This window comes from Stylophora pistillata, chromosome 4, assembly GCF_964205215.1.
Source record: "Stylophora pistillata chromosome 4, jaStyPist1.2, whole genome shotgun sequence".
Taxonomy (NCBI): Eukaryota; Metazoa; Cnidaria; class Anthozoa; order Scleractinia; family Pocilloporidae; genus Stylophora; species Stylophora pistillata.
The window spans coordinates 16,059,911-16,072,300 of record NC_142522.1 but is presented as its reverse complement, the minus strand read 5'-3'; the positions used below and the strand labels follow the sequence as shown (position 1 = coordinate 16,072,300).

At 36.6% G+C, this 12,390-nt stretch overlaps 2 protein-coding genes across 3 annotated transcripts in view; one reads left to right on the top strand and one right to left on the bottom strand.

The window, feature by feature from the left end:
• The window catches only part of LOC111321972 (spatacsin), a 55,305-nt gene extending 53,507 nt beyond the window's left edge, over positions 1–1,798 (bottom strand). For both annotated transcript variants that reach the window (XM_088758075.1, XM_088758076.1), the window contains exons 1-2: positions 1,594–1,798; positions 915–1,105 (exon numbers count right to left, since the gene is read on the bottom strand). In XM_088758075.1, the coding sequence (XP_088614201.1) occupies positions 915–1,105; positions 1,594–1,778 (376 nt within the window). In that variant the 5' untranslated portion in view covers positions 1,779–1,798. The remainder of the gene's footprint in view (positions 1–914; positions 1,106–1,593) is intronic.
• Positions 1,799–2,306: 508 nt separating this feature from the next.
• On the top strand, positions 2,307–10,375 carry LOC111321524 (protein FAM219A). The gene is made up of 7 exons (XM_022924435.2): positions 2,307–2,490; positions 2,690–2,756; positions 3,182–3,245; positions 3,394–3,474; positions 6,870–6,936; positions 7,852–7,895; positions 9,137–10,375. Exons 1-7 carry the CDS (start codon positions 2,431–2,433, stop codon positions 9,246–9,248), a joined length of 495 nt encoding a protein of 164 aa, XP_022780170.1. The 5' UTR covers positions 2,307–2,430; the 3' UTR covers positions 9,249–10,375.
• Positions 10,376–12,390: the final 2,015 nt, after the last annotated feature.

The window sequence follows — 12,390 nt, the reverse complement described above, 5'->3', positions numbered from 1 at the left end:
TAACGAAATAAGCTTATTTTTTGGAGTATTTCTGTGCAAAAATTTTTTTATTTGCTCAAATCTTCAATTTTCTGTGCCCAGTAAGCCCTTTAATAGCTCTTAAGTTACCATAGCATTGTAGGTGCTAGAGAAATCTTCAAATGCATTGGAAAGATTAGCAACGTGCAAAATTTGCAAGAGGGTATGGCGCTTCATACATTCCTCATACAACACACCTAGTCAGCATATTTCGGACAATATCGGCGACAACCTTCCCAAACAAGTGAAAATGTGTGAAATGCAGACTTTCATGTTCTCGATTTGATGTCACATTACCCGCTAGAGCCATTCCTCTTTAAACTTGGCCGTGGGACAAGATGGCGGCCGATTTTCCATATTTTGACTGGGCACAGAAAATTAAAGATTTGAGAAAATTAAAAAATTTTTGCACAGAAATACTCCAAAAAATAAGCTTATTTCATTAAGCGAAAAAAAATTTTGGGGTTTAGGTGCACTTTACATTTGTCATAACCCTGAAGTTGTTTTTACAAGATACATTCATAATCCTGCTCTGGCTTTTTTGTAACACATGTCTATGAGGTCTACCATCTATGGTATTTGTAACTTCTATTTCAGCTACACAAAGGAGAGATTTAACTGAACATGATCGTATGAGTAAGAAAGTGTGATTGGAAGTGATAGTGGATATGAGATGCATACAGAAATTTTAGAAGCCCAAAATCAAATACAAAAAAAATCCTCATGAAAGTAAAATAGAAGCCATCATGAGTAAGTTGACCTCCAATTCCCTCTTATTCTAGAAGGCTCCCCCTTTTTTTCTGAATGCCCATAGTTTGGGCCAATGTTTTAAACCCTCACAGACAAAATATGCTAAGTGTTACTTTAAGTAATAACAAAGTTGAAAATTTTCTGACCTTTGCCTCTATCATTTAGTAAGCCCTTTAATAGCTCTTGAGTTACCATAGCATTGCAGGTGCTAGAGAAATCTTCAAATGCATTGGAAAGAGTATATAACTCTATACTTCCATCAATCTTCATTACAACAAAACAGTCTTCCACCAAATTTTCTCTATTCTGGCAGTCACTACAAGAACTCCACTTAAATCTATAGTAAGAGTGAGGTATAAAATTGGTAAGAAATAATATTTTGCATTTCATGTTTATTGATTTTTAAAACATTAACACTCTGAAAGACTAAGTAAAGAAAGGTTGGGAAATAACATCAAATAACATAAAATAAATTTCCTGAGCTCAGTAGCTAATATTAGAGCACAGGCCTAGAGCATTCACAAGACACCAAGTTGGTCGCCTTCTGGCGCCAGATTTAAAATGCTCGCTGCCAAAACTCCTTTCACTTGCATTGGCGACCACTTGGTCGCAAATATTATTTTCCGACCCTGACTAATAAAAAATAATTATGACAACAAGCACTGTTGATCATTCCTGGAAATCAAAACATTTCGAAACAAGATCGCATCTGAACTAGATCACACCAAGCTAACTTAACAGACCAGAAGTAAAAAAAATCACAAAGAAAAAATAGAAATGTCCAACTATATCACATGACTGTTCTTCAAGTTTTATGTTACTTACTGTGTCACATCTGCGAGAGTAAAGTTTACATCATTCTTAACGTTCCACAGCCTCAACGTCGAGTCATCACCCAGAGCTGCCAGCACACGAAATTTCTTTGAGACCTGGACCTCCTTAAGTCCTCCAGGATCGAGACTCTGATTGAACTTTTTCAAAATAACAGGGAGACTCCTTCCGGTCGCCATCTTGAAACTAACAAAGTGACATGAGCCTGCGATAAGAATACCAGGGGTTTCTCACTCAGTTTTCAAGATGGCAGCGTAGGTATGTCATGTATGGAGAATTTTTATGTCCCAATGACGTACCCACCGATGACGGCGGGGTCGTCGGCTGGTTCTCAGGTTCGAGTCTCAGCAACCCACAGTAGGCCTTTTGTTGTACCCAAGCAGTTCTATTCTTAGGAATTTTCGGTCCTCAGGACCTGAATTTAGTTCAACTTTCAGGTCTCAGGGATTGAATATAGCGCTAATTTGGTAAAAATAAGGGACCCAAGCAACACCATTCCCGTTTTTAAAGACTGACTCGAAAGAAGATTCGTGTTATAAAAACACAATTTTTTTGTTTTAGAGCGCAATATAAGAAGTTTCCTTACACTCGTGACCCTCCCCGACCGGCGGTCACCTCAAAAACAAAAAACTGGCCGCCATCTCAGAAAAAACCAGATCGAGAAAGCTTGGGCGACAGCGAGCCGAAAAGACTCGGGGCTCAATATTAACGATATTAAAATCCCATGATGTCTTTCAAGTGAGGTTCAAGAAGAGTTTCCGGTGTAAAATACGGGGAGAGTGATATTATTTAACGGATATGACTCGAATTTAGTTGTGAAGCATTATTTAAATGTCCAGGGAAGGTTACGGAGAGTCTTTATCTTTGGAAGACGACGAAAAGGATTCCAAGGTAAATGGAAATCACCGTTGTTTAACAGCCTACGCAGGCTATGTACGACACTTTTCTACTGGTTCTCCGACTGCGCCTGACCGTGCACTTTGTCCTTTGTTGTCATTTAATCTTGTGACCAGGGAGAGTTGACTTGATATTTCTCTTACCATTGCTAATCATCCATTTTTACGTACTTTTGTATTATTTGCGTGATCAGGTTATAACAAAGGAAGATGTTCGGCTTTCAAGACTTATAAAGCCATCGCCACTACAGAAAAGGCTTGGTAAGAACAAGTAGTATCTCGCGGAATACTGACTGATTCTCACACAGGATTCTCATAGCAATGTTAATTTATCATCTATAGATTACCTCTGTGAATTTAGAGCTACCGCATGTTTCCTATTTACTTTTCAAACCCCTCTATTAAGCTTGTTTATTTCTTCCCCATTTTGTTTACGGTCAGTCCTACTCTCCTTTGTTGTTCAAGCTTTCTCTTTACCTGTGGGTTAGGTGATAGGATGAACTAATGATTTCACCATTAAAGTTGCACATACCCATTGAGAAATTCAAAGAGTGCCCCCTCTGACATGAAGTTGAGCTGTTAGTGGCTTCTCTCCTTCCTTTCACATAGATAGACTTGCCTACAATGTATATGTAAACCCTGTTTATTCTTTAACATTTTTTCATTTTTCTGTGTATCCCCTACAGAAGAACAGCTTCAAAAGTCGCGTAAGGCACTTAATGGTTCAAATGGGACACTCCTAAAAAATGGGTAATACAATTTTACCAGATAGTATTTTATTACTCTTTTTCCTGGACGAGTAAAAACAAGAGCTTAAGAAAATAAAATTGACACATTTAGTATGTAAAATGATAATCTTGCCCTAACACTGAATTGAAGTATGCATTTTGTTATCAAGGAAATCCTCAGTAAAAAATGGTTCTTTAAAGAATAATATGAACTCTGATGAAAGACCATTATTTCAAGCAGAATCTGACAGGTTAGACAACAATTTGAGTACTTCAAAAATATTTAAAGTAATTAGTTGTGACAGATATCATGTTTTAAGTTGCAGCCAACATTCTGTGATATAATTTTCACTTTGGTCCTCAAAGTGGTTACTGTGGAGGTTTGATCATAATCATTTCATTAACTGTTCTTCGGTTTGGTAGTGTATCATCATAGCCTACATATGCAATGCACCTTATTATAGGAAATTAACGCTGCATGAATTTAATGTGAATTGTTAAAATTCACATTCATTAATTTAAGTCCTGGCATTTTTGTTGAGCGTTAATTTCTGCGACGTTAATTTCTGCAACGTTAATTAAGTGTAGCGTTAATTTCCACGCTCTTAGTTTCCAGTATTTTAACCCCAATTTTGGAACCTATCCAGACATTCTTGACAGTTAAAAAACATTAACTACAAGCTTTCTTTCTTTCCATTTACCCTTTATTTTTCATCTTTCACAAAAGCTAAGGCGAAGGTTTACAATATTTCGCGTTCATCTTCATTGGTGTCACTCTCAGAAGTGATGTCAATATCTTCTCCTTTGATTTCGGCCAAGATAGGTTTTCAATCGTCAACATAGTCTTTCTTGACAGAGTATGAAACTTCCTCTGTTCTCTCCTTCAAAATCGCCAGACTTCTCGCATTGCTCTACAGGAAAGAAATAACCATTGGTATTTCAAGGCCTCCTTGAATTAGTGGCGATCTTTTCGGCTTCACTGAAATAACTTTTCCTATAAATTTGGCTCTTTGTTCCAAAGCATACCACATGTAATGGCTCAGTTCCTTTGGTACATGACCAACAACAACAGGCGCCAATGTTCCTCGCAACTCCACCAATCCTGACACTGCAAAGCAATCATAAATATTGTTGTGCTCTCTTTTAAATGTTATCTTCTGCTGTAGATAGGGCTTCCAATGCTTTGTTGTTGAATACATATGAAAACCAAGTAATCCAGTTGTAAATTCAAATGACTGTATTGCATCTGCCATCTTTCCTGCACTGAAAACTACTTGGTATTCCAAGCGTGACAGCAAGGTGTGAGGTCTCAATAAAGAAAGCATTCATTGTTAGCGTACCGCTGTCAACACAGTTCATGTTTCAATTCAATCTGCTTCATGTGCCCAATCAACCAATCAACAACAAGGTAGTACTGGTAATGTCTTTGTTACAATATTTCCAGAAAGCATCCATTTCTAATGAAAGCTCAGCTATGAATTTTTGGCTTCCATCAACAAATGCAACTGGACTTTCCAGTGAAGAGCAGTCTAATGTGACCTTGGAAATCAACAATGCTGCGAGTATCAACTGCAAGTGCAAGAGAGTCACCTACAAGGAAGAAGATAAATGCAAGATTGCCAAATATGCCAATCACTGCGGAACAACGAATGCCGTGAACAGATTTAAGAAAGAATTTCCCAAGTTAACAGAAAGTACTGTCCGTGGCTGGCTTACTAAGTACATGTCACAGTTAAAGAACACACCGCAAATTGCACCACAAGATGTGCAAATCGGAACGAAGCACAGAAGGCCGCTTTTGTTACCAGATGAGCTGGATTTCAAGCTTTGCTCATTTATTATAAACTTAAGAACTGCTGTTGGTACCATAAACAGACACGTTTTGTATGGTGTACTGATGGGTCTGATCAAGAGCGATCTGGCAAAATATGGCCAATACCTTGAATTTCACATTACTAATGGCTGGGTGCAATCTCTGTACACCTGAATGGGGTTCACATGCAGAATCGTGACTACTTCCTGACCAACAGTTACACCAAAATTATGGCTCAAAACACAATACCGGTTTCTTAATGAAGTTGCAGAAACCGTTTCAACACACAGCATTCCAGATCAGCTTATTATTAATGTAGATCAAACACCGTCAAAATTTGTCCCAACAGAGAATGTAACAATGGCAGAAACCAATTCAAAGCACGTGGCGAAGAAAGGAGGAAGTGACAAATGGATGGGGCATGACTCTCACTTTAGCAGAAACATGGGATGGATCTGTTTTACCATTCCAGTTAATCTATCCAGGTAAAACAGCTAGATCTTTGCCAGCCACAAACTTTCCAGAAGGGTTTTGTTTGTCCTACAACGAGAAACATTGGAGTACTGAAATGGAAACCTTGCAATTGATAAATGATGTTCTTCACCCCTACATTCAGCAAACCAAGGCAAAGCTCAGCCTTGACGAAAATGCCAGAACCGTTTTGATCTGGGATGCATTTAAAGCTCAGTCATCGAAGCTTGTTGAAGAGCTACTAAAAGAACTAAACATCAGTGTCATGGTGCCCAAAAACATGACACATCTTCTCCAACCACTTGATCTCTCAACAAATGGTGCTGTCAGAAACATGGAGAAATGTGCATTTAGTGAATATTTCACATCATGTATCACAGATGAAATGCTGCTTAACCCTGGGAAAGATGTTACAACAATCGAAATTGACTTGAAGTTATCAACCTTGAAGCCCCGCCACGGCAAGCTAATGAAAGAAGTCTACAAATGGCTTTTAACAGATAAAGGAAAGGGCATTATTTTATCGGGGTGGAGATCGGCTGGTATCATGGACTGCGTGAAAAACGCTAGAAATGGCCAGATTCCGTCAAGTAGCCCCTACCTTTAGAATTTTGTGTACTGTTGTGTCGAGCACATGGCTCAATTTTGTTCAGTTTTAAATTTCTTGGCATCCAGTGTTGAAATAAATTTGTTCCAGTTGTCACCACCAACTGTGCCTTAATTGCATTAATTTCCTCTATTGTGAAATTTTACCTCCTCTTTCACATTAATTTTCTTTATTCGAAACTCGTTTCCATTAAATTCGTGTTAATTTAAGTCGCGTTAATTTCCAACACCTTAATTTCATGGAGCATTAATTTCCTGTAATAAGGTACAAATCACCCCTAGCAACGGAACAAGAGTCTTATCAACCAGTTAATACAACCTTCCTCTGAAGTCCTCCTTTTTTGTTAACGGCATGAGCATAAGATAAAGACACCAAATTGCTAGCTGTGATGTAATAATAAGGCCAATGCATAGGAAATAACAGCAACCAGATCTCAACCCAGTTAATTTAGATGATGTAATTTTTTGTGTGTAGAAATTTTGTTCACCTAAATGTTCATTCCCAGACATAATTTATTGATTAATGATCTAGGGAATATCTGGACCACTGTTATATGGCGTTGCTACACGTACAATGTTCCTAAATAAGCATGTGTTTAGATTGAAGGAAGGTTAGGTCTTAAAGAATCACCCTTATTATGTATCTCTCGTAACTGGTTGTCTTTGACAAGTAGTACAGGTGGTATGCACTGCAGAATTTTTTCAGTATGTACATTTATTTCAAACTATTCAAATCAATCCTTTTTCTCTTGACAGTGATGAAGAAGTAACTGTGACTCATTATAGTAAGGCACCAAATGTATCTGTAACCCAAAACTCTAAGGTAGGATTTTTCTTCAAGTAGGCATTGCTCTAAAATAATTTAAAATCATTGCAATGAAATCACACTGTCGACCTACTATACAACCCATAATTCAATAATTGACACTCAACAGGCAGTTACAAAGTTACACATGCAAATCTTAAATCTAAATGTGCTTGGATTCCATCTTAAAATTCCCATGGGGGATATAGGAAGGGGGAGGATGGTCTGTTATAGAGCTGGTTGAACTTGAAATCTGGCTAGATCATAGGTGATGTATGAGATTTCAACAATGATCCATTGTGCTGATCACTTTTTATATAATAGTCCACCGTGGGAGAAGGAATAAAGAGAGGAGTTTTTCATACAGGACTTTTCCTGTCGATAAATCTTAGTTAAGTCAAGGGGTACAATATGTGTTTCTAGTGAAACTGTGGTGCTGTGTAGTTGGGAGTAACAAGGTAATTTTGGTTTTATCAAATGAGGTGATGATGTAAATTGGACACTGTAAAGAGTTTCAAAACTGATGTTTTGAGTGTTGGCCCTTTGTCAGAGCAAAAGAAAAAGGGTCAGTGCTGGAAATGTCAGCTTTGAAACTCTTTATGGTGGTCAGGATACAATATGTGGCTGGTCATTTAAAAGTTTTTTTTTCAGGAATGAGGAATAGCAGGAAGAATACTGTAGGAAGTTGAGTTTTGAATTGAATTTTTTGAAAAGATAGTCACAAGATAGAAAAAAGTTCTTTTGTGCATCAAAAATATCTGAAATGTGGATAATGCCAGTTTCATGCCCATTTGATGCCCATTTAGATAATACAGTATATTTATTTTTGTTAGCAATTACAAACCTCAATGTTTTAGTATATACTGAAACATTGCCACATCTTCTTGAATGGTTGATTATTACACATGACTGATGATTGCCTGTTTGCTTTAGAATCTTTCTGATTGTACCCAACAACTACTAAAGGATGGTTACAGGTTGGTTTCACCATTTTCAAACATTTTTTACAAATAGTAAATGAGTGAATGAGACTCTTTAAAACTCTTCTCTTAGAAATACATGCACAATTATGCCAAAGACTGATTTTAACTAATAAATAGTCAAAAACCAATTTTATCAACTTGTGCTGAACCTACTAAACTTAGATTTATTTCTATTTTACTGATAACCAGTTGTTGTCTGTTCATTACTTTGTGTATGCAGTGTTGATTCTTAAATGGGCTTTTGAATTTTTCATAGTGTAGAGATCTTTTCCTTAAAACTCGGTAAGCTAAAAAGACAGAAACAGTTCTTGTTATTGCACTGTCAGTGGTGATTTGGATGATAAAAAGAAGCCAGACACATTAGATAACTAAATGGAAGCTAGTTTGTAATTTTATAGTCAGCTCATTTGTCCTGATCTCCAGTGTCTGTGTTTACAACAGACAACCAAAGGCTCAGTTGTTAGGATATTGTAATCATATGGGCTGGGTTGTTCAAAGCTGGGTTCTTGTTATTGCACTGTCAGTGGTGATTTGGATGATAAAAAGAAGCCAGACACAAGATATAACTAAATGGAAGATAACCCTGATAACCCAGGGTTAGCATGAAAATTTCATTTCAGATCTGTAAGCTTTAAGAGAAAATTCTATTCCTTGTTCCTTTGTCTACAATTTGACGATTGAATCCTCCAAAAAGAATAGGGAAAATTATCCCATAAAGGTTCTTGAATAAAGAAATAAGGAAATCTGGAGGAAAATTTGACCCTGGGTTAGTGCTAATCGGCCTTCGAACAACTGGGCCCTGGGTGATACTGAGTGGTACTGAAAAGGAGTGTTGTCACCAGTAGTGACTAAAATTTTAAGAATCAGAATTATGGAAGTCATTGGCGAGTGACCCTTGGGCTAGACTTGTTTAACAGATTAATCCTCATCACAGTTGTTCCAACATTTCCTGCTTCTTCCCTTTTCAGTTTTGGTAACAGCAAAATTAGACCCTCTGAAATTTAATCTTGAAAAGGGAGCAGGGTTTTGTGATGAATGACGTGCAGTGTGAGGGATCTTTATGAAAGCCAGACTAACACTTCAGTAGAAGAGAGCCTCTGTTTTATTGTCATCCATTAAGTGCATTCTAACTGCAATGTACATCTAGCTGTATCATTCACACAGATTTTACACTACTACTGTTTCAGCGTTGAATAACCCACTGATATAAGTGAATATCTGTCATTGTCTCTTAGACTTGATGAAATATCAGATGAAGAGGACTTAGATCTTATACCACCACGGTCAGTTGATGACAGATGTCAGTGTTGTGGAGCAGTCACATGGCAGGGATGCATAATTTCTTGATTACTAATATCTTTCAGTGGACCAAATTGTTTGAAAACATGTAAAAAATTCAGATGTTAAATGAAAAGTTTGGAACAATGTTCTTGGAATTTACATGTAGTGAGTCACTGCTTATCTTCATGTAACTTCGTCCAAGAGATCTATACAAAACCATTCTTTCTTATAGATCCTTGTTTAATGCAAGTCTTTGTTTTTGTCATTCTGTCCTATCATACTTATCAATAAAATGCAAAACCCCAAGTTAACACTGACGTGGAACAGCTCATCTCAATGCGAATGGTCAACACTAATTGTCCTGTTCTCCTTTTCAGAACTTGTCTAGACATTCATTTTCCCAAGTGATTTGCGGGGGTTTCATTAAGGGTGGGGCACTGGGCAAATTGACTGGTTGTGAGGACGGTTTTGCCCACCTGGTTTGACAATCTAGAGGAAAGTTTATCATGTAAAGAAGTTTACTTCAAAGAGTTTTGCCTGCCTGTAAAAACCAGTTGCCCTCCTGCTGAAACATTAATGAAATCCCTGGATTTGTCAAAATTGAATTGTCTCAATCTGAATTTGGAAATGAAAGTTAAATAGTGTTAGTAAGATATCAAGTAATAATCTATAACACTATTATGGGACACTTGGAACTGTGATACAGTTTTGTTTCCCCATATTTTTTTTACACCATTCAGTGTTAATTAAGGATCATACAGTAATAGTTTTCTTGTATTTTACTGCCCCTGTTTACTTGCATTTGCTGTCAAGGATATGAAGAATTTTATTTGTAAGGAAATAATCATACTTTAAACTGGATAAACACCTATTTATTGGTATGTGGAATAAGGAGTTTTAAATTAATGGAATTCATTATCCTTGGTGCAAAGCAAGAATAATTAATAGGCATGGTTTAATCATGTACCTTCATAACATTTTACTCATCAATTAACTCATCAATTACTTACTACTTCCCAGGAGCATATATTTAAGTTATTTAATTAAAAGATTCAGATCATAAAAAATATGAAAAGAGAACAACCATCCAGCTTTAAATGCATTTTATTACTGACAATGACAAATAAGAAATCCTAGTTAGAGTTCTAGTTTAGGAAACATTTTTTCAAATAAAGGTAACATTCCACACGTGAGCTTGTCTGTTGTTTTTTTGAAGAAGTAAAAAAATAATTTACTTTCCCCTTACCATAATAAAGCAATAAGAGAGAACAAAAAAATGAACAAGAATGCACTTAGTGTCATCAACTGGCAACTTTAGCTTTAGACTTAAGGTTACTGTGCACCTTCAAGGGTGTCTCAAAGTGCAAGTGATGTAGCGCGTCTGGTTTAAACTGTAGATATCTAAAACCCTATATCAAATTAAAGCTTATAGGACTGGCTATTGGACTATACTGTACCAAAAATTTTGAAAAAAAATTAATTGTCGAATTTTTCATGACTTCTAAATGGGAGCACCCAAATCACCTTTTGAATGTTACATGTTAAAGTGAATTTTGTTTTTCACTTATTTAATGTGTTCCTCCGTTTCGGGGGCTAAAGCGCCAAAAAAACGTGTCCGCAATTTGCCATATTCAATTTCAGTGAAAAGTTACAGAACATTTTTGAAATAGGATTTAAAAAATGTGGAGTGATCGCTCAAAAATCGCTCTTGAAAAAAAAGTATTTAGAAATAAAAAATTCGGACACATATTTGTTGTTTACATGTAAAACTAGCTACTGTCAAAAATAATTTGAGAGCAATCGAACAAATTCCCTTTGACTTGTAGCTCTTAAAAGGTGATTCGGGTGCTTGCATTTAGAAGTCATGAAAAATTCGACGATTCATTTTTTTTAAAAATTTTTGTTATAGTCTGATTGCCAGTCATAAGCTTTAATTTGATATAGGGGTTCAGATATCTACAGTTTAACCAGATGCGCTACATTGCTTGCACGCAAGACACTCCTGAAGGTGCACGGTAACCTTAGGTGTGAGTTCAGCTATTACTGTGTGCAGACTTGCAACTTACTTTGTGAGGTGTCATCAGCTGTGTTCCCATTTTATAAATCATTATTTAAAACTGAGGCTTGAACAAGAACAAATAGAGTGATTATGGTCTGTAACAAGCAAAACAATTTCATCACCCTTGGTAAGTCAATTGTGGAAATCTGATTTATTTGATCATTGGGTTGTCATAACACCTTGTTTGTCTTCCATCTTCTCTTCCTAACTACCTCAAATGAATCCAAACTAGGGATGATTATGCTCTGTGAATAGGTTTTTTTTTTTTCAATGTCCAGAATGCAAAACTCATGAAGAATATTAAGCTATTAGGGAGGCTCACTGACCTTTCTTTAAAGCCACATTCTGTGGAGCACTCCAAAGAATGAAGGGGATACATCAGTGGAAGTAACAAGGTAATTCTGATTTTATCGACCAATTTGATTAAGTAACCAACAAGAGAGTTCAAAGCTGATGTTTTGAGCATTAGCCTTGTTAGCCCCTTCTTCTGACAAAGGGCTACCATTGAAAATGACACCTTAAAATCTCTTCAGGGTGGCCAATTTACATTATCAACTCAGTTAATAAAACCCAAATCACCTTGAATGTTTTCTCCAAAGCTAGTTGAGCATACTCTGAATACCAGGTCAACGACTCTCACAACTGATCAGTAAAGGAGTATAGGTTGAGTTGCTGTTCTGAAACTAGGGGAATTCTACAGCATTTAATATATTGGACTTTTCAGCTACAGCTCTATACACCATCCACAGTGCTAATCAGAGGGGTACACTTGGAATTATGCCTGAGTCACTCTCTGCAAGATGCCATCTAAACACCAAAAATGCTTTTAGATTTTTAACCAATTAACTAATAATGTCAAAATAAGTTTTATTTTCTCATTACATTAACTCAAACTGCAGCTGGATTAGTTTGCTCTAAAAATGAAAACAGTCCACCGTCTAGAGTATAAATACTACAATAACAAACTGTTTCTTGAGCTCAATGCAAGTTGTTATTGGAAGAGATGCAGAGTACAACTTTGGTTTCCTCGCCCCCTCACTAATCTTCCACATTTTAAAAAGAAATGTAATCTTGCTCGAATGTCACCTATTATGACCTCTTCACATCACTGTGGTTGTTCAAGAAAGATTAACTCATTTCAAAATCCAT